This window comes from Balaenoptera acutorostrata, chromosome 20 (genome assembly GCF_949987535.1).
Source record: "Balaenoptera acutorostrata chromosome 20, mBalAcu1.1, whole genome shotgun sequence".
Lineage (NCBI taxonomy): Eukaryota > Metazoa > Chordata > Mammalia > Artiodactyla > Balaenopteridae > Balaenoptera > Balaenoptera acutorostrata.
In genome coordinates this window covers 56,542,802-56,563,161 of record NC_080083.1, presented here as the reverse complement: position 1 = coordinate 56,563,161, position 20,360 = coordinate 56,542,802, and the positions used below count along the sequence as shown (strand labels likewise).

At 56.4% G+C, this 20,360-nt stretch overlaps 1 protein-coding gene across 5 annotated transcripts in view; it reads left to right on the top strand.

Moving 5' to 3' along the window:
• The first annotated feature begins 4,480 nt into the window (after positions 1 to 4,480).
• The window catches only part of ITGB4 (integrin subunit beta 4), a 30,737-nt gene continuing 14,857 nt past the window's right edge, over positions 4,481 to 20,360 (top strand). For 3 of the 5 annotated variants that reach the window (XM_057536492.1, XM_057536489.1, XM_057536493.1), the window contains exons 1-20: positions 5,019 to 5,259; positions 8,526 to 8,614; positions 9,616 to 9,698; positions 9,921 to 10,022; positions 10,174 to 10,378; positions 11,063 to 11,159; positions 11,345 to 11,516; positions 12,651 to 12,914; positions 13,235 to 13,324; positions 13,614 to 13,736; positions 14,151 to 14,315; positions 14,490 to 14,566; positions 15,288 to 15,490; positions 17,472 to 17,575; positions 17,696 to 17,794; positions 17,969 to 18,098; positions 18,848 to 18,970; positions 19,071 to 19,177; positions 19,942 to 19,975; positions 20,165 to 20,356. In XM_057536492.1, coding sequence (XP_057392475.1) covers positions 8,536 to 8,614; positions 9,616 to 9,698; positions 9,921 to 10,022; positions 10,174 to 10,378; positions 11,063 to 11,159; positions 11,345 to 11,516; positions 12,651 to 12,914; positions 13,235 to 13,324; positions 13,614 to 13,736; positions 14,151 to 14,315; positions 14,490 to 14,566; positions 15,288 to 15,490; positions 17,472 to 17,575; positions 17,696 to 17,794; positions 17,969 to 18,098; positions 18,848 to 18,970; positions 19,071 to 19,177; positions 19,942 to 19,975; positions 20,165 to 20,356 — 2,449 coding nt within the window. In that variant the 5' untranslated portion in view covers positions 5,019 to 5,259; positions 8,526 to 8,535. Of the gene's footprint in view, positions 4,498 to 5,018; positions 5,260 to 5,376; positions 5,407 to 8,525; positions 8,615 to 9,615; positions 9,699 to 9,920; positions 10,023 to 10,173; positions 10,379 to 11,062; positions 11,160 to 11,344; positions 11,517 to 12,650; positions 12,915 to 13,234; positions 13,325 to 13,613; positions 13,737 to 14,150; positions 14,316 to 14,489; positions 14,567 to 15,287; positions 15,491 to 17,471; positions 17,576 to 17,695; positions 17,795 to 17,968; positions 18,099 to 18,847; positions 18,971 to 19,070; positions 19,178 to 19,941; positions 19,976 to 20,164; positions 20,357 to 20,360 lie in introns of those variants that run through there. The other 2 variants (XM_057536491.1, XM_057536490.1) reach the window with 2 other exon arrangements.

Here is a 20,360-nt window from a genome sequence, read left to right as displayed (position 1 = left end):
TTTCACTGTGGTGGCCTGGGTTCCACCCCTGGTCGGGGAACTAAGATCCCACAAGCCAAAAAATTAAAATAAAAAAAAAAAGAAAGAAAACTAATTAAGATGGTAATATTTATGTAATGGTGGGTTTTTTTGTTTTGTTTTGGGGTTTTTTGGCCGTGCCGCTCGGTATGTGGGATCTTAGTTCCCCGACCAGAGGCTGAACCCGTGTACCCTATGGTGGAAGCACAGAGTCTTAACCACTGAACTGCCAGGGAAGTCCATATGTTATGTTTTTAGCACAATTTAAAAACATTTTGGGGGGTTGCTTTTTTTTTAAGTTTATTTATTTATTTTTGGCTGCGTTGGGTCTTCATTGCTGCACATAGTCTTTAACTGTGGTGAACGGGGGCTACTCTTCATTGCGGTGCGTGGGCTTCTCATTGCGGTGGCTTCTCTTGTTGCAGAGCATGGGCTCTAGGTGTGCGGGCTTCAGTAGTTGTGGCACACGGGCTCTAGAGCGCAGGCTCAGTAGTTGTGGCGCACGGGCTCTAGAGCGCTGGCTCAGTAGTTGTGGCGCACGGGCTCTAGAGCGCAGGCTCAGTAATTGTGGCTCACAGGCTTAGTTGCTCCGCAGCATGTGGGATCTTCCCAGACCAGGGCTCAAATCTGTGTCCCCTGCACTGGCAGGCAGATTCTTAACCACTGCGCCACCAGGGGAGAAGTCCCTTGGGGTTGCTTTGTAGCAATCATTGTAATTTTTTAAAGTTCTATAACTCAAAAAGAAAAGAAGCATTTACCCTTTGTGTATGTGTATTTTGGAGGCACATAATTCATTCCCAGTTGATGAAGGAAACCTCTATTTTTTTTTTAATTAGAAGGATACCTTCTATTAAACGTAGAAATGGAATATCACTACTCTTCAACCCCCAAAGAATAATTGATTCTAGCAAGGATCAACAATGCATGCTAAAACCCGTTCAGTGAAAGTTAGTTGGGAAACGGGCAGGGTGACAAAACATCATTACCCCCTCTTAATTACTTCTTAATCATAAAGTGAAAATGTATTTTTATAGTGGGGAGAGATGGTGGTCACTTCCTCCATCATCACTAATAGGGGGGCAGCTGACATCACACGCCATCCAATAAAACACAGCACCACCTCTGACTATCCTTGCCAAAAAAGTTTAAACTGAATCTAATCAGGCTTTTAGACTTAACTTCCAGTTTACAGGAGGCTAAAAAATCAAGTCCAAAGACACCATGAGGAAGCAATCAGACAAATCCAGACAGTGAGACATTCTGCAAGTCAACTGGCCTGTCTCTTTAAAAGGTCAATTTTGGGGACTTCCCTGGTGGTGCAATGGTTAAGAATCCGCCTGCCCATGCAGGGGACATGGGTTCGATCTCTGGTCCGGGAAGATCCCACATACTGCAGAGCAACTAAGCCCGTGCGCCACAGCTGCTGAACCTGTGCTCTAGAGCCTGCAAGCCACAACTACTGAAGCCCGCGTACCTAGAGCCCGTGCTCCGCAACAAGAGAAGCCACCACAATGAGAAGCCCACGCACGGCAATGAAGAGTAGCCCCCGCTCACCGCAACTAGAGAAAGCCCGCGCGCAGCAATGAAGACTCAACACAGCCAAAAAATTAAATTAATTTTTTAAAAATAAAAAAAAATAAAAGGTCAATTTTTTGGGAGGGGTGGGTCGGAGAAAGACTGTTTTAGGAGTTAGAAAGATAAAACAATCAGATGCAGTGGGGGTTGATACAAGGTCTCTAGACGGGTCACCAAACTGTTCTAGTCACACATCCACTGTCTATTTATCATTTAAGTTGTTTATTTATAGAAATGGGTACCATTCTGCCAATAAGTGATGTACATTGTCAAGCAAAAAATAGTGGATCATGTGGCATATCCCTGGAGAATATGCAGCCCGCTTTGGAGGTCCATGGTTTAAACTGAGCTCCGTGAAGCAAGCAGGTGGTGTGTATCATTCCTCTGGGGATCCCCAGCACCTGGCATAAGAGTTCATTAAATGCTTGTTAAATGAATAAACGATTGAACTAATGAGGGAGCAAGTCTGGCCTGCCAGAGGCCACAGGTTGAGTGCAGGCAGGTAGGAGCTGCAGTCTGAGGTTCTTGGGCTTCTCCATCCTGTTCCAGGGACCTCAGCTATCTGGCAAAGCCTGCAGAAGGAAACTCCACTACATACCGGGCTCACTCTGGCCCTAAGGCTGCAGAATGAGACAATGGGGTTTTTTGTTTTATTTTTTATAAAATTAATATGTAGTACAATGCTCCTTAACCCTTTGGGGGCCAGTACCTATTTGGGAATTCAGTGTAAGGGAAGGATCCTCTTGCCACCAAATCCACATTCCAATGTCAGATACACCTTGAGTTTTGCACATGATCTCAAATGGTTCATGGACCCCCAAGGTCCACACACAGGTTCCAGGTAATGAAACCCCAAACTCAAAGAAACCTGAAGAAACTCACGGCTTGGACTTCCCCGGCTGTGCAGTGGTTAAGAATCCGCCTGCCAATGCAGGGGACACATGTTTGATCCCTGGTCCAGGAAGATCCCACATGCCGCGGAGCAACTAAGCCCCTGCGCCACAGCTACTGAGCCTGCCCTCTAGAGCCCGTGAGCCACAACTACTGAAGTCCGTGTGCCACAACTACGGAAGCCTGCGTGCCTACAGCCCGTGCTCTGCAACAAGAGAAGCCACTGCAATGAGAAGCCCAAGCACTACAACAAAGATTAGCCCCCGCTCGCCGCAACTAGAGAAAGCCCTCGCGCAGAAACAAAGACCCAACGCAGCCAAAAATAAATAAATTAATTAATTTTTTTAAAAAAAGAAGAAAGAAAGAAACTCACGGCTTCTCTTCTGAGGGCCTCCCAGGGGTGCACGTCTCATCTCAGCAGATACCAGACTTCAGCCGCCCTAGTCATTTTTTTTTTAATTTAAAAAAATTTTTTTTAACTTTTCATTTTTTGGCCACACCACATGGGCACGTGGGATCTTAGTTCCCCGACCAGGGATCGAACCCCCAGCATTTGAAGCTTGGAGTCTTAATTACTGGACCGCCAGGGAAGTCTCCCTAGTCATTTTTTTTTTATTTTATTTTTTTTTTTTTTATTTATTTATGGCTGTGTTGGGTCTTCGTTTCTGTGCGAGGGCTTTCTCTAGTTGCGGCAAGCGGGGGCCACTCTTCATCGCGGTGCGCGGGCTTCTCATTATTGCAGCCTCTCTTGTTGCGGAGCACAGGCTCCAGACGCGCAGGCTCAGTAATTGTGGCTCACGGGCCCAGCCGCTCCGCGGCATGTGGGATCTTCCCAGACCAGGGCTCGAACCCGCATCCCCTGCATTGGCAGGCAGATTCTCAACCACCGCGCCACCAGGGAAGCCCTCCCTAGTCATTTTTAAAGGGTCTGGAATGAGGAGAGGAAGGGGCTGCTGAGCCCAGTGGGGTCTGTGGCATTGCTGCCTCTGGGCCAGGGTCTCCTTCTCTAGGAGGGTGTGTCAGCCGCCCCCCCACAGTGGGGTGCATATCCCCTACCCCAACCTTCTAATGGATGGTGTCACACGCTGCTCTCTGAGCCCCTATTTTCCAGCCTGCTGGAGTAACTCAGGTCCACAGGGCACGACCTGGGTACCCCAACCAAACTGGGGCTCCTGCCACACAGCTCCCGAATCCCGGAGGCAGCCTCTCTGAGCTCCTGGCCCGTGCAGAGCAGACCTCAGATGACTGGGCAAGGTGGCCGAGTGGTGTCTGTGGCTCGCCCAGTTGCAGTGGGCACTTGGTGTCCACAGCTTGTCCACATCCAGTCCCAGCTGCTCCCATGGTCACTCAGAGTTTGGTGGTGTACGCGTCTGTTTACAGGTGAGAATGCTGAGGCTCAGGGAGGCGATGTGGCAATCCCATTTGGGTCAACCACACGTTTATTGAGCACCTGCTATGTGCTAGGCACTGAGGTAGGTGCTGGGGATCAAAAGATGTGCTAGACTATGTCCGTCCTTGGGGTTCACAGTCCAACGGGGAAGAGACCCCTAAACAGATTATTTCAAATCAATGTGGCAAATAACGTGAAAAAAACATGCCCCAGGGTTACGCATAACATAATCCAGCGTGCTAGGAGGTCAAGGAGGCTCTCTGGAGCATGCGACATCAGCACAATGCCTTCAAGGATAAGGAGGATAAACCAGGCTGGGGTGGCAGTGGGAGGATCCCAAGCAAAGGGACCAGCCTGGTGCAAAACAGCCCCGGGTTGCAAGAGCATGCTGGCTTGAAGCTGCTTGGTGGCTGGTGGGGGGCTGCCAAGCAATCGGGTTTTGTCCAGCATTGTTAGCAGGTGGGGCCAGAGAAATACACCCAGTTGAGGTCAGGGAGCAACTTGAGAGGGTCCAGCTCGAACACACTTAACCAGCAGCACTTGAAAGAGGATTGGCGGGGTCAGATTTGTGAACCAGCTTGTCAAGAACAGCTGTAACGATTCGAGTGCCTACTCCACGTCAGGTGGGTGCTGCCTCTTGATGGGTATTATTGACACTTTAAGAAGGTTCAATTAGCTTGCCTGAAGACACTCAGGGAACCAGTCCTTGCTCAGATCTCCCTCTGGGCACACGTGTGTGCGTTGGAGAGTTGGGGGAAGGCTGCGAAGACCCGGTGAATGGCTGACCTGTCTTGGGGCAGCCCCGGGGCCCATCCTTCGCGCTGGCGCAGGGAGGAGCGAAGCGGTGCGCGCACTCGATCGCCGCCGGGCTGTGTGTCTGCGGCTCTATCTAGATGGCTCCCAAGGGCAGTGGGGATGGTTCACAGTCTGGAGGAGAGAGGGCGGCAGTCCGAGAAGGGGGCTAAGAGGCCACCCCCAGCCCGGGGCAGCCCGGCACCCGAGTCTGGAGCCTGGGGTGGGGAGGGGAGGCGCCGCTGCCGGCGCCGGATCGGAGAGAGGGGGGTGGCCCCTCCCCGCCCCCGCCGTTCTGGGTCGGGGCGCGGGACCGGGCTGCGCGGGAGCCGCAGCCTTTTCCGGGGGGCGGGTCCGGAGGCGGCAGCGCCCGGCTCCTGCCCCGACAGGTGCGCGCCGTGCGCAGGAATGCGGTCTGCCTGACTCATCAGCTCCTCCTTCCTACCTGCCTCCCAGCCCATAAAGCGGTCCCCTCCCCGTCGCCGCCCGCCCTCCCTGCAGCCCGCCCTCCGGACAGTCCCGGCTCGCCCGCGCGCCGCATCCGGAGCCGCCGAGCGGAGCCCAGCGCGGGGAGGGTGCGAGTCAGCCCCGAGGTAGGTCCATCCTCGGACTGCGGCAGGCGGCCGGGGCACAGGCGCGGGGCGGGAAGGCAGTCCCTCCGCACGCCGCACGCCCCTCCAGTGCCTCGGGCCGCCGGGGCTGGGCGCCCATTCAGGGACCTCCGAGGGGTGAAGAAGAAAGTGAGTGCGCACCCCACCTGGGCAGGCCCGCGGGGAGCTGATTGGTGGACCGAGTGGCTTTTGTTTCCCCGGCTCTTCCCTTCCTAAAGGCTGGCTGCCCGGCCCTTGGGTGAATATGAGGGAGAAGTGGGCAGGGGCCAGGCAGTGGCTGGCAGGCCTACTGGGCTGGGCTCCTCTGGGGTTCAGAAAGAAGCAGCCACCTAGAGGCAGAGGCCCTCCCGGCTTGGCTGTGCGGTGCCGCGGTCCGTCTGGGGTCTGGGGAGTCCCTGACTCTCCTCTTGGCCCTCCTCCCAAAGTCAGCTCAGGACACCCTTCCTCCAGGAAGCTCTCCTGACCTCATCCAGCACCCCTGGAGGCTGTGCCCACCACTGTAACCTCCTCCAGAGCCAGCCCTCTTTCCCACCCCCTTTGCCCCGGGTGGGCCTCTAGTTGTAGGCGGGGTGTGGGGGGGTGTCTCTAGATGGCTCCCAGAGGGCAGCGGCTGGGCTCCTCCTTCTCCCCTATGGCCTTGCCACACCCTGAGCCCAAGGGTGGGCATGGTTGGTGCTGCCTCGGAAGGAGCTGGAAGTGAAGACCGAGGGGCTCCATCCTGGGGGCTGAGTGGGGAGAGGAGAGCAGGAGGGACAGCAGGGAAGGAGAGCCCATCTCCTTGGCCTTGATTTCTGTGGGCAATAGAGCAGCAGAAGGGCCAGGAAAACAGGAAGGGAGAGAACCATGGAGGGCAGGTGCAGACACGCAACAGGGGTCCCATGGGTGGGAGGGAGGGTGGGTGTGGGGAGAGGGCCAAGCCTATGTTCATGTGGGTCACAGTGTGTGTCCAAGAATATGCGTGTCCCTGTGCCTGCAAGGCCTGGGTGTGCCACTATGTGGTAACACTGGGTGACAATCACATACTTCCGGGACCCGGGTGGTACATAAAAGGGCCCTGCAGCCTGGGGACCCAGAGTAGCCTGGGGACCCAGAGTAGCCTGGAGAGTATGTTTCCCGAGGGCTCTGCCCAGCCTGCCACGGCCAGCCACCTCTTCCAATAAGCCCACAATCCTAACTTCTTTGTGAAACCCTATTATTTTTAACACCAACAACTACTTTTAAAACTTTTTAGGGATTTTCCTTGGTGGTCCAGTGGTTAGGACTCGGCGCTTTCACTGCCGGGGTCCAGGTTCAGTCCCTGGTCGGGGAACTAAGATCCCACAAGCTGTGCAGGGAGGCCAAAAAAAAAAAACCTAAAAACTTTTTAAACACAAGTTGAGTCAAACACAACACTCCTGAGTGCATAACTAGTCCCCAGCTGCCATTTTAGAGCCTCCAAGTATAAAGTGAAGGTTAAACGGGGGGGTGTGTGCTGCCCGGGTCTCACCCGGGATATGGGGACAATGCGATCATCCCCACTGGTTCCTGTACAGATTAAATGGCAATTATGTACATGAAGTGCTGGGCACTTGCCCACTGTGTGCCCAGCCTGGGGGCACAGGAGGGTGAGTAAGAGCTGGGCTGGGCCCTCCAGTGTCTGTACCTGCGTGTGTAATGGTGCCCCCGGGAGGCCTGGGTAAGCAGCCTATATTGTGTAGTGTGTGGGTGTGGTGCCTATGCCCCAAGGCTGCAGGAAAGTCATTTCCCCCAAGAAGCGCCCGCTTGGCTGGCTCAGGGCTCCCTTACCCCAGGCCCCTCTTAGAGGGTGGATCCTTCCCAGCAGGCTCTGTCTGCGATGTGTTGGAGCTGTTAGTGCCTCCTGGGAGGCACCTGCCTTGGAGCAATGGAGGCAATGCCTTCCTGCAACGCACCCCCCCGCCCCGGCTCTCCCCAGCCATATGGGGGCTTCAGTCTCCCAGAGCCTGGGGCTGCCCCTGCCCCACAAGCCAAGGACTGAGCAAAGATCCAAGGAGGGAGGGCCAGTAGGCATGGCATAGTCTTGGGCTGCTGGGTGACTGGCTCTAGAGAAAGAGGAGGGGGTCCTAACGTCAACTCTGCAGGCCTGGTGGCTATGGCCAGCCCCTTCTCTTCAGCAGGCTACCCATCTTTTATTTATTTGTTTGCTTTTTATTAATTATTATTGCAGTATAGTTGCTTTATAATGTTGTATTAGTTTCTTGCTGTACATACCTGTCTTTTTTTTTTTTTTTTTTTAATATTTATTTAGTTGCACCCGGTCTTAGTTGCCACACGTGGGCTCCTTAGTTGAGGCATGCATGTGGGATCTAGTTCCTTGACCAGAGATTGAACCCGGGCCCCCTGCCTTGGGAGCGCAGAGTCTTATCCACTGTGCCCCCAGGGAAGTCCCCATACCCATCTTTTAAAAGGCCTCAGGGATGCCAGTGCCTGCCCCGAAGGTCACTAATGAGTTGAGATGGTTTAATGGTGAACCAAAGGCAGATGGGTCTCCTGGGATGGCTGGCAATGTGTGTGTGTGAGTGGGCAGGAGGGGCTTGTAATCCAGCTCCAGGCTAATTTTTGAAAGGGTGATCTGCTCAGGGGCCGCCAAAACTCAACTCTGGGGCAGGCAGAGGTGGGGAGTAGGGTGGGGACCCCTCCTCTGACGGGACAGACAGCCATTGCAGAACTTAGCTGAGTGCAACAAGCCTCCTCCTTCCTTCCCCAGGCCCCAGATATTGGGAGGGGCCCCCTCCTCCCGGCTGCACCCTCTCACCAAGAGGCAAGTGGGCCAGGACAGAGAAGGGACAGGAAGGTGGAGCCAGGACCCTCTAGGGTGGCCCTGTCCCTGCCAAGCCTGACCCAGGCCACTGGGGTCTGAAAGGCAAAGGCGGAATAAGCCCTGTTCTGCCCTCAGGGAGATCAGCACAAGAGACCTGACATTGGGACAGGCTCAGAGCCCAGAGTCCTCAGTGGTGAGAGGGTGGGGGCCTCCCTGGGCAGGGCATAGGCCTGCAGGGCATCTGGCCACTCCAGAGACGACAAGGAAGGGGGCAGTGGAAAAGAGGAGTCAGGGACCCTGAGTCCTGCCACTTGCAGGCCAGATGGCCTTGGAACATCACTAAAGTTCTGTAGAGCCTCAGTTTCTACATCTGTGCAATGGGAATGATGGAGCTTAGACAGGGACCCAGTGAGCTGACACATGGACCAGGGCTGTCAGGCATCGTATGTCGATTGTTGCTGTTATACAGGAGGAAGAGGATGGCAGGGCCGCACCCCAGCTGGTGGACCAGGCTGCTGCTGGCAGCCCTGCTGAGCGTCAGCTTCCCCGGGGACATGGGTGAGTCGGACACGCCCCTGCAACACCCCTCTCTGTGACGGGGGCTCAACTTCCAAGGCACTGCCCTTAAGTGGGGGGGGGGGCTCTCATCGAGTGTCTTACCCAGACACTCACTTGGCCATTCAACAAACAACCACCACCCACTTTGAAGGCTGGGGAGCCATGAGCCTGAGCCGTATGGCCCAAGAACACCCAGGGGAGGAAGGAGACTTGGTCTAGAGGAGGGAGAAGACGTCCACTCAGAGAATGGAGGCGCTCGCAGGATGTACTGAGGCTTGGAAAGCTGAGTCGAAAAGTTTTAGAGGAATTTGGAGGAGAGAGAGGTGATCATCACCTGCTCTGTCAGTGTCTGCAGTCGGCAAAGGGCTGGAGCCGGCTCCTACTGATGAAATGTTGCCTGTCAGTGGAGGTCATGCTGATAGTTTGACATAGACCATGGTGGGAACATTTACACCCTGGAAATTGGCAAATGCTGCAAGTCAGGGCTTCCCCACCCTCACCCGAGCCCTTGCTAAACATTGACAGTGCACCGTTGCCTGGAGCCCAGGAGACCACCCACTAGTGCACATAATAGGTCCTCACTGTGATTTGAACTGAACAAAACCAAAGGGAATCCCAACCTTTGGAGAAACTGGAGTTTTACCTCATTCATTTACTAACAACTCACTGTGTGCGGGGCTTGGGCTAGGCACCGGGGACACAGTGATAAACAAGACAGAATCCCTTTTACCCTGGAGGAGCAGGTGAAGGGGGTGGTTAGGGTGTCCCCGCCAGCAAATGGGCCAGCGCCTCGGTCTCAGCCCCCACCATCCTTGCCTCCAGACTTGAGTGGAGAGTCCAGGTTTGAGACCTGGCTCTGCGGGTTTCTAGCTGTGCTACCTGGGACTGACCACGTACCTGCTGGCCTCCACTTCCCCCTCTTTCAAATGAGGATGCACAAGGGAAGGGCTTGGCAGTGGGTGAGGCGCATCTCAGTGGGCACGCCCATCTCTGCTCCCCAGCGAACCGCTGCAAGAAGGCCCAGGTGAAGAGCTGCACCGAGTGCATCCGCGTGGACAAGCACTGCGCCTACTGCACGGATGAGGTGCGAGGCCACCTTCCCCACCTGCGTGCCCCACCCTGCTACACCCCACCCCTGGGCTCTGGCCCCCACTTGCCCCGCCCTCAGCCCAGCCTCAGGCCAGGCGGTCGTGGGAGAACAGGCAAGGGTCAGGAAAATCGGGGTGGTCGGGGGGGAGGGTAAATCCAGGGTTAGGACAGCCAGAGGAAGGGCACTGCCCTCCTGACTCCATCTCCTTCCGGCCAGATGTTCAAGGAATGGCGCTGCAACACCCAGGCAGAGCTGCTGGCTGCGGGCTGCCGGCAGGAGAGCATGGTGGTCATGGAGAGCAGCTTCGAGATCACAGAGGTGCCCAGAGTGGGGGTCAAGGGGGCTGGGCCCTCCAAGCTCAAGGCTGGCTGTTTGTGGGAGGCTATCGTGTCCCCTGGCTGAGCTGAGAGGTATCTCCATCAGATCTGGAGAGACCCTCCAGCCAGGTGTCCCCCTCCCCTGGACACAGGAAACGCAGATCGACACCACCCTGCACCGCAGCCAGGTGTCCCCCCAGGGGCTGCGGGTGCGGCTGCGGCCGGGAGAGGAGCGGCACTTTGAGCTGCAGGTGTTTGAGCCCCTGGAGAGCCCCATGGACCTGTATATCCTCATGGACTTCTCCAACTCCATGTCTGACGATCTGGACAACCTCAAGAAGATGGGGCAGGATCTGGGTACGGCGCGGAAGACAGCAGGGCAGGGCATGGAGAGAGGCGCCTCCCCCAGCTGGCTGGGCACCTGCTCAGGAGGCCAGGGCTCAGGCTAGCTGCACCCACTCCTCAAGGAAGGACAGGACATCTGAGCACCCCAAGAACTCTTTCCCCCCATTCTCAGAGGCGGGTCCTGTCCAGACCCCAATAACCACTCGGGAGTGCAGAGAAGGCCCCAACGGGGTGGGAACCAGAACCCTCTGGTCCTTTTTGTTTTTTTGGATGTGCTGCGCCTCGTGGCTTGCGGGATCTTAGTTCCCTGACCAGGGATTGAACCCGCGCCCCCTGCAGTGGAAGCTCAGCGTCCTAACTACTGGACTGCCAAGGAAGTCCCTCCTCTGGTACTGACAAGGAGGGCACCAGCTGCCATGAGGCTGAGGTTAATTCCCAGCTCTGCAGACGGCTGGTCCAGCTCCCCGGCCGCACCCTCCAACTAGCTGCATGCATGACTCTGGGTCCCCCGAGTCCCATTTCCCTCATCCGTAAATAAGGACAAGGGCTGTCGTGCGTGAGCTAACGCCCAACATGCAAAGTGTTGACAATAAGTTATTCTTCCTCTTCCTCCTTCCCAAGCCAGCCCCTGGCCCCTGTGTTGATGTGGGGTTCTTGGGGCCCAGCTGCCCTCTCTTTTTTTTTGTTGATGCCCAGCCCAGGTCCTGAGGCAGCTCACCAGCGACTACACGATTGGATTTGGCAAGTTCGTGGACAAAGTCAGCGTCCCTCAGACAGACATGAGGCCCGAGAAGTGAGTGACCGAGTGGGCAGGGGTCCTGGCCAGGTGGCCCACGCCCTCTCCACCCAAGCACTTGGAAGTCTTCAGGTTGAAATGAGCCGAGGGGGCGGTCCCTAGAGAGGGTGGGCAGGGGGTTGGGGGCGTCTCCTCCCCTGACTTTCTCCCTCCCTGACTCTCTCCTTCCTACCTCCGCCCAGGCTGAAGGAGCCCTGGCCCAACAGTGACGCCCCCTTCTCCTTCAAAAATGTCATCAGCCTGACGGAAGACGTGGAGGAGTTCCGGAACAAGCTAAAGGGAGAGCGGATCTCAGGCAACCTGGACGCCCCCGAAGGAGGTTTCGATGCCATCCTGCAGACGGCCGTGTGCACCGTGAGTGCCGGGGCGGGTCCTGCCGGCCTAGACCCGGCTGTGCTTTTCAACAAGGGCATGAGCTGCCCACTGGCCTGCTCTGGTACCAGGCTGGGACCCCCATCCCCTAAGACAAGCTCAGACCCACTGGGGGGCCCTCAATTCCAATCCGAGTTTAGAGGTATCAGGGCCTGAGCAGTCACAGCCTGGTTTTGTATTGGCCAGTGAGGCGGACGTGAGTCTTGGGGTTCTGGAATCTTCAGTGCCCTGAGGCCAGCCTCCCACCCAATCTCCCTGTTAATACCCGTCTCCAACTGTGCTGGAAGAGGGCACTTCTTTTTATGTGCACATCAGTTTTTTCATTTAAAAAATAATGTATTCACAGACAAAAAAGAACATTCCCTGGCAGTCCAGTGGTTAAGGATTCAGCACTTGCACTGCCGGGCTTCCATCCCTGGTCGGGGAACTAAGATCTCTCAAGCCACGTGGCGTGGCCAAAAAATAAAACAAAATTAAAAAATAAGAAATAAAAATGAAAATAGTGTATCCATATTACAGACAATTTGGAAAACAAAAAACAGAAATTGCCCATAATTTCACCACCATCAGACAGCCAGCCACTGATACCCCACCAGCGTACTTTGTTCCCTTTTCCTTATTTTATATAGCTGGAATCAGTGTACGTATAGTTCTGAAACTTACTTTTCTTTTTTCACCTAATGCTATCATAAACATTTTCTCTTGTAATACATGGTTTTCAAAATCATCCCATGTATTTCTCACGTGCTGCTTGCTGTACCTATTTTAACTCTTCTGTTGAACGCTGCATGGTGTGCATTTTTCTGTGCAGTTGAGATATTCTCGCAGAGTGGTTAGGACCTTGTGGGGACAGCTGGATGAACCTGGTTCCCATCGTGCGTGGTGCCCACTGTGGGCACAGCCCCTGCTTCTGTTTCCCACTTCCCATCGCTGGTTTCTGTTTTTCCCCGTCGTCACTCATGTGCTGTCTGTCACGTGCGTCATTCATGGGGGCATCAGGCTGTTAATCCTGTGTCCTCGCTGAGCCCCGTGTTGGGACGTGCTTTCTCTGTCACTGTGCACGACGCTGTGATGAGTGTCCCCTGCTCCACGGGCACCCCTCCTCGCTCTCCCCAGAGGGACATCGGCTGGCGCCCCGACAGCACCCACTTGCTGGTGTTCTCTACCGAGTCGGCCTTCCACTACGAGGCGGACGGTGCCAACGTGCTGGCTGGCATCATGAGGCGCAACGACGAGGAGTGCCACCTGGACACCACGGGCACCTACACCCAGTACAGGACACAGGACTACCCGTCGGTGCCCACCTTGGTGCGCCTGCTCGGCCAGCACAATATCATCCCCATCTTCGCAGTCACCAACTACTCCTATGGTTACTACGAGGTGCGGGGGACCGTGGCCTCACTGGGCAGGATGGGGGCAGGCGGGAGGGTCCGTGGAACTTCTCAGACACCCCCATCTGCCTTCCTCCCTTCCTTCCCAAAACTTGGGATGGGCCCTGGTGGGAAGAGGAGTCCACGTGCCCATTCCCCAGCCCCCCTCCCAAGCAGGTGGGGGCTAAGAGCACAGGCTCCGGGACGCACAGCAGGCGCCAGGCCTTAGCTCCCCCATCTGCAAAGTGAGTGAACCCCAAAGCTGTGGTCTGGATTCAAAGAGTTGACACTTCTGGAGGCTGAGCCCCGGCCTGGCATTTTCTCCTGCAGAAGCTGTCCTCATATTTTCCTGTCTCTTCGCTGGGGGTGCTGCAGGAGGACTCTTCCAACATCGTGGATCTGCTGCAGGAGGCCTTCAATGTGAGGGCTCTGGAGGCTGAGCCTTTCTGGGGTGGGGCTGGAGAGAAGGCTGAAGGGCGGAGGACTGGGAAATAGGATAGGAGGGAGGCAGGGTCTTCTGCAGCCCTTGAGGAGCGCCCCCTGGGCCTGGCCCCAGGTTCCTGCAGGCTCTTCTCCCTTGACCCCCCACCCCCACCCCGCCCCGCCAGCACCCCAGGCCTCCGTGTAAGTGGGAGTGCAGCACAGACAGGCCAGGCCAGGGTGGGTGAGCCCGGGGTACCCCCAGGCCATTGATCGCCTGCTCTCTTAGCGCATCCGCTCCAACCTGGACATCCGGGCCCTGGAAAGCCCCCGAGGCCTGCGGACAGAGGTCACCTCCAGGATGTTCCAGAAGACGAACACTGGGTCCTTTCTCATCCGGCGGGGGGAAGTGGTACGCCTCCGTGGGGGTCCCGGGGCAGGGGAGGACGGGCACAGCACCCTGCGGGGCGGGGTCTACCTGAACAGAGGTCCAGAGCATGGCCTCCAGAGTCAGATCTGGGTTTGAAGCCCTCTGGATCAGCCCCTTGGCTTGTCCTCATCTGTAAAGTGGAGACCAATCAGCTCGGAGCTCAGGGCTGCTCAGATGAGTGAATGTGCCAAAAGCAACCCTGGTTACTGTTGGTGCTATTGTTACCGTGACTGTGCCTGGAAGAAGCAAGTTTGCAGCCCTGAGGAAGGGCGGGCAGGGGGCTGGGTGTCAGGGGCCAGACACATCCCTGGAGCTCGAGGGCCTAGAGCCTTCAGGCACAACTGCCCCCTGGTGGTCTGTCCAGGCCTCCCTTGTCTGACAGCGGGGTCCCTGCAGGGCACATACCAAGTGCAGCTGCGGGCTATCGAGGACTTGGAGGGGACTCACGTGTGCCAGTTGCCAGAAGCGGACCAGAAGGGCAACATCCATCTGAAGCCCTCCTTCTCCAATGGCCTCAAGATGGACGTGGACATCGTCTGTGACGTGTGCGCCTGTGAGATGGTATGATGCGTCCCCGCCAGGTCGCGGAGGGAGGGAGAGGCTAAGCCGACCACCCCAGGGCCCTGAGTAACACAGCAGAGCATCCTGTGGCCACAACTCCCTTTCGGGGTGCCCTGAGGGGCAGCGTCCAGCGTCCCTCACCCCCCCAGCCACCCCACCATGATTTCATTCCAGCAGAAAGAGGAGCGGTCATCTCGCTGCAGCTTCAACGGGGACTTCATGTGCGGACACTGTGTGTGCAATGAGGGCTGGTGAGTGTGGGAGGGTGAAGCCAGCACCCAGCATGCCAGCAGCTCCCAGAGAAGGGGCTGGGCACACCATGTAGGCTGCTGAGGGTGGGTTGGCAGCTGGGCATAGAAAGGGCTAGGAAAGGGGTATGTCTAGTTGGCAGGTGGATTCAGTTCAAAGCACTTTGAAATTCATGTATATGGGAATTCCCTGGTAGTCCAGTGGTTAGGACTCAGCGGTCTCACTGCCGGGGCTCCGGGTTCGATCCCTGGTCAGGGAACTAAGATCCCGCAAGCTGCATGACGTGGCCAAAAAAAAAAAAAAGAAATATATGGATATATAGGATTACCTCTGGAAAGACATGTAAGAATCAGGGCAGTGGTGGCCATTCGGGTGTTGTGGGTTGGACACAGGAGGGAGACGTACTTTACCCTCCATCCCTTTTGGACCTTTAGTGTCTGAGCCATGGGCACCTATTACCTGAGCAGAAGGGAGTCATAAGAGAATGTTAGTAAGAGTAAGGGCTTTTCAAGCTTCAAGACATTGAATAAGTTTGTCATGACTTGAGGAAGGGACAGGGGGAGGGTCTCAGGGGACTGAGGTTTGAGTCTCAGCTCAGCCCCTGCTGTCTACGTAACTCAGACCCACAGGGGCCCACTTAGAGCCTCAGTTTCCTCATCTGTAAAATGGGATGGTGAAAGCCTTCCTGCTGCGCCGTGCGGAAGTGACTGGCTTCTCCTGCAGGAGCGGCAAGACCTGTAACTGCTCCACTGGCTCCCTGAGCGACCTGGCGCCCTGCCGGCGGGAGGGTGAGGACAAGCTGTGCTCGGGGCAGGGCGAGTGCCAGTGCGGCCACTGCGTGTGCTATGGTGAAGGCCGCTATGAGGGTCAATTCTGCGAATACGACAACTTCCAGTGCCCCCGCGCCTCCGGATTCCTCTGCAACGGTGAGCTACTGGCCCAGGTGGGGTGGAGCCGAGAGGGTGGCCTGGGTGTCCAGCCCCTGCCCCCCGCCTCTGGCTCTGCCATCAGAGCCCATGTTGGGAGAGCCTCTCTGGGAGTCAGGACCCCCATGTTCAGGCCCAGCCCTCCTCTAGATTCCCTGAGTGCCTCTCCCAAGTCCAGCCCCAACCTGGACCTCTCTCCTCCTCCACAAACTTGATGCCCAAGGCCCCTGCCAACATGAAATCCCCATTGTGGAATGTCCCCCTGAGGTCCTCCGGCCCGTGCCCACCCCCTTCTCCACTCTCCCATCCCACTAGAGTGGGTACCACCCAGCTCAACCTCAGTGATCGGTGGTATATGGCATGGCGATCTTTCCTCTCTCGGAAGATGCTACATCTCTAGCAGACAGGGCCTGGAGTAATGCATCCTCTGTAGCCCCACAGGGCCTAACACAGTGTGGGCCCAGGCCATGGGCACATAGGCTGGCCAGGGCTTCCGGAGCTGGGCAGGGGTCACAGAACCCACAGGGGCCACATGGAAGTACTGAATGGGTAAATGGAGGAGAATGAATGAAAATCCACTCACCAAATACTTATTAAGCCCCAACTGTATACTTGCCACGGGGGGTCAAGACCCTGCTTTTCTACCCTTTCCTCCGTTCTTGCTTTTGTCTGCCATTTCTTCTCTTCACCTGCCCACCCCAGGGTGTGCTCAGAGAAATGGAGGGAGAACCCAGGACGTCTGGAGAAAGGCAGACATTTGGCACAGGCCAAGCTGAGACAGGAGGGGAGGGAGATGCAGCCAGGAAGGAGGCAGGGCCAGAGTGCGTTCCAGTGTGTTCCAGTCCAGGATGGGTCCAGTTTTAGTCTAGTCCAAACTTTTTCTTAAAAGGCTATACATTAAATATTTTCAGCTTTGTAAGCTATGTGGTCTCCATCACAACTACCCAGCTCTGCCGTTGTAGCAGAAAGCAGCTTATAGGCAATACAAAGGCAAATGAGTGTGGCTCTGTTCCAATAACACTTTCGCAAAAGCAGGTGGTGAGCTGAATTTGGCCCACAGGCTGTAGTTAATCAACCCCTATTCTAGTAAGGATATTGGACTTCACCCTTTGGGCAAAAGGGAGTCACTGGTGTGTTTCTTTTTTGTGTTTTTTTTTAATAAATTTATTTATTTTTTACTTATTTTTGGCTGCATTGGGACTTCACTGCTGTGCACGAGCTTTCTCTAGTTGCGGTGAGCGGGGACTACTCTTCATTGTGGTGCACGGGCTTATTGCAGTGGCTTCTCTTGTTGCGGAGCACGGGCTCTAGGCACACGGGCTTCAGTAGTTGTGGCATGCAGGCTCAGTAGTTGTGGCTCGTGGGCTCTAGAGCGCAGGCTCAGTAGTTGTGGCTCACAGGCTTAGTTGCTCTGCAGCATGTGGGATCTTCCTGGACCAGGGCTCAAACCCGTGTCCCCTGCATTGGCAGGCCGATTCTTAACCACTGCGCCACCTGGGAAGTCCTCACTGGTGCTTTTAATTTCATTTTCTAACTCTTTATTTGTTAACCTTGTATCCAGCCACCTTGCTAAACTCACTTATGAAATCTAATAACTTATTTATAGATTCTTCTTGCTATTTTGTGACATGTTTCTGATACTTGCAAATGATGACAGTTTTTCATCTCTTACTTTCCAAAACTTATGTTTTATTTCTTTTTTCTTACCTTATTGCATTGGCCAGGACTCATTAGAGGTTCTTAAACAGGGGAGACACATGATTGGGTTTGTGTTTTGGGGTGATCACCCCAGCTGCAGAGTGGAAGGTAGAAGGGCACAATAGAGCAGGAGAAATGGAGAGAAGGGAGTTCCAAGAAAGCAACGAAGAGATGGCTCTGCCCCTGGCTGGAGACATCCTAGCTCCCAAGGCAGCTCCAGCCAGTGGGCAGCCTGGACTGCGGGTGCAAGTGTGCCTCTCCTCTCCCCTCCCCTTCTCTGCAGACCGGGGACGCTGCTCCATGGGCCAGTGTGTGTGTGAGCCTGGCTGGACAGGCTTGAGCTGTGACTGTCCTCTCAGCAATGCCACCTGCATCGACAGCAACGGGGTAGGCCTGGGCATGAGGCAGACAGTGGGGGGCGGCGGAGGGGGCCCCAATCAGGACCACCCGCCCTCTCAGGCAGGGATGGGGGCACAGCTGGCTCACTGGTGCCTCCTCTTGACTCAGGGTATCTGTAATGGGCGTGGCTACTGCGAGTGTGGCCGCTGCCACTGCAACGAACAGTCGCTCTACACAGACACCATCTGCGAAATCAACTACTCAGCGGTGAGGCCAGATTCACTGGGTATGGGCATGGGGACCCCAGGCACAGGGCAAGACGGACAAGAGGGGCTGAGCCTGGTGCCAGAGGAGCTGCCCAAGGGTGTGACGTGGGGGGAGTGGGCCTGGCAGGGGCCGCCGCCCAACACGGTGCCCATCTGGCCCTCTTCGCCCACCCAGATCCACCTGGGCCTCTGTGAGGACCTGCGCTCCTGTGTGCAGTGCCAGGCGTGGGGCACCGGTGAAAAGAAGGGGCACACGTGTACGGAGTGCAGCTTCAAGGTCAAGATGGTGGATGAACTTAAGAAAGGTATGGGGCAGGGAAAGAGGACTAGGCAGGGGGGCTTCCGATGGGGTAGGTGGTGTCTCTCATCTGGGCAGGGCTGTAGAGCTGGGTAGGGGGCTCATAATCCAAACTGAGGAGATGCAGTCCAGAAAGAGGGGTTCCAGACCTGAGAGTGGTCACAGAACCCAGACAGGTCACACAGACCCAGGTAGGGGACACACAGTCTGGCCAGGGCCCCCACACCTGGGGAGATGGCTTCTGGCTTGGGCAGGGGGCAAAGAGCTGGGTAGGGCCATGAACACGGCAAAGGCACATAATTGGGCCGTGGGGGCACACAGCCTCCTTTCCTCTAGGTCAGAGAAATGTTCTAGAAGGGACTTCCCTGGCGTGCCAGTGGTTAAGACTACTCACTCCCGCTGCAGGGGGGCGTGGGTTCGATCCCTGGTCGGGGAACTATGATCCCACATGTGGCCAAAAAAAAAAAAAAAAAGAAAAGAAAAAAGAAAAATGTTGTAGAAGCCCAGCTCCTGAGTGATGCCCAGGATGGGCACAGATTTGCAGCCTTTGAAGCTCCTGGAGGGCAGCCCCCGCCTTGCCCCATCTGTATGCACAGTTTGCCGGGAGCTTGCATTCTTCCCCAGGGAGGTGCCTCCCACCCTGTGATGGGCGGGGTGGGCCCCAGAGTAGGGCCGTGGTGAGGAGCGGCCACCTCACCAGGCCCTAAGGTGCTCTGGGGTGGGGTCGGGTGCCCTGCTGACCGTCTGTGGGTGCAGCGGAGGAGGTGGTGGAGTACTGCTCCTTCCGGGACGAGGACGACGACTGTACGTACAGCTACACCGTGGAGGGTGACGGCGCCCCCGGGCCCAACAGCACCGTCCTGGTGCAGAGGAGCAAGGGTGAGCTGGAGGGCCGGCCGGGGGGGATGTGGGTGGCCTGGCAGACCCCGGAGGGGGAAACGGCACCGACTCCCTCCTCTTCCTCCTCCTTCCTCCCTAGACTGCCCTCCCGGCACCTTCTGGTGGCTCATCCCCCTGCTTATCTTCCTCCTGTTGTTCCCGGCACTGCTGGGGCTGCTCTGCTGGAAGTACTGTGCCTGCTGCAAGGTGGGGGCTCCCCCAGGGTCTCCACCCGCCACCAGGGTCCCTGTGGGTGGCAGAGGCCAAGCGAACCCACATGTTCTGCCCAGCCCTGGTGCCTTCCCCACCCCAGCCTCTCACCTCTGCCAACCATCAGTGGCTGGATACCTGGGAGCCCCTGCCCGGGGGTCAGCCACATGCAAAGGGTCATGAGAGCTAACAGGGAAGGAAGGGCTCTGCCCACCAGGAGCTGACAGTCTCACTGGGGAGGAAAGACAGGAGACAGGAAAACGTGGAGGATGGCATGGCAAGGGATACTGAATTGTGGGGCGCAGAGGCAACACTCTGCAGTGACCCCCAGTGTTGTGGGATATTAGTGTGTGTTACAGAGGAAAAGGGTTGTGTGATCAAATACATTTGAGAAAGCGCTTTCTTCTCTGCAGGACTTCTCAGAGCCTTTGACCTAGTTGTATGAATAGTGAAACTATAAGGGGAAGGAATTCCGTGCTTCCCAAATGGGTTTGATCACAGAACCTTTACTTTCCAGAGTATACAGCAGGACCAGGGTCCCCTGGCACAAATTTGGGGAACCCTCGGCCCCCATCACCCTCTGTACCCACCTTGTGTGCCACACACCTAGACCCCTGCAGCTGCCTGGATATCCTGGTGTCTGGGGAAGGCACCTTTGGCCCCTCTGGACCGTTGGCGTGGGTGGGAGGTGGTGGCGGAAGGGGCTTACCTAGGCTGGGGTGGCTGTCTCAGCTCTCATCCTCACCCACCTTGTCTCCTAGGCCTGCCTGGCCCTTCTCCCGTGCTGCAACCGAGGTACAGGCCAGCATCAGCAGGGGTGGTGGGCTTCTGCCCGCTCTTTCTTCCAGCTGGGGTGGAGGGGAAGCGGGGGCTGAGTCTGGAACAGAGGCGGGAGGCCCCGGGGTCCCACCTGCAGGGGTGTGGTGGGGAAGGTCTAGGGAGCGGCCCAGTGTGAGGGCCCAGTGTGAGGACCCTGTCCCACAGGTCACATGGTGGGCTTCAAGGAAGACCACTACATGCTGCGGGAGAACCTGATGGCCTCGGATCACCTGGACACGCCCATGCTGCGCAGCGGGAACCTCAAGGGGCGTGACATGGTCCGCTGGAAGATCACCAACAACGTGCAACGGCCTGGCTTTGCCTCGCATGCTGCCGGCATCAACCCCACGGAGCTGGGTGA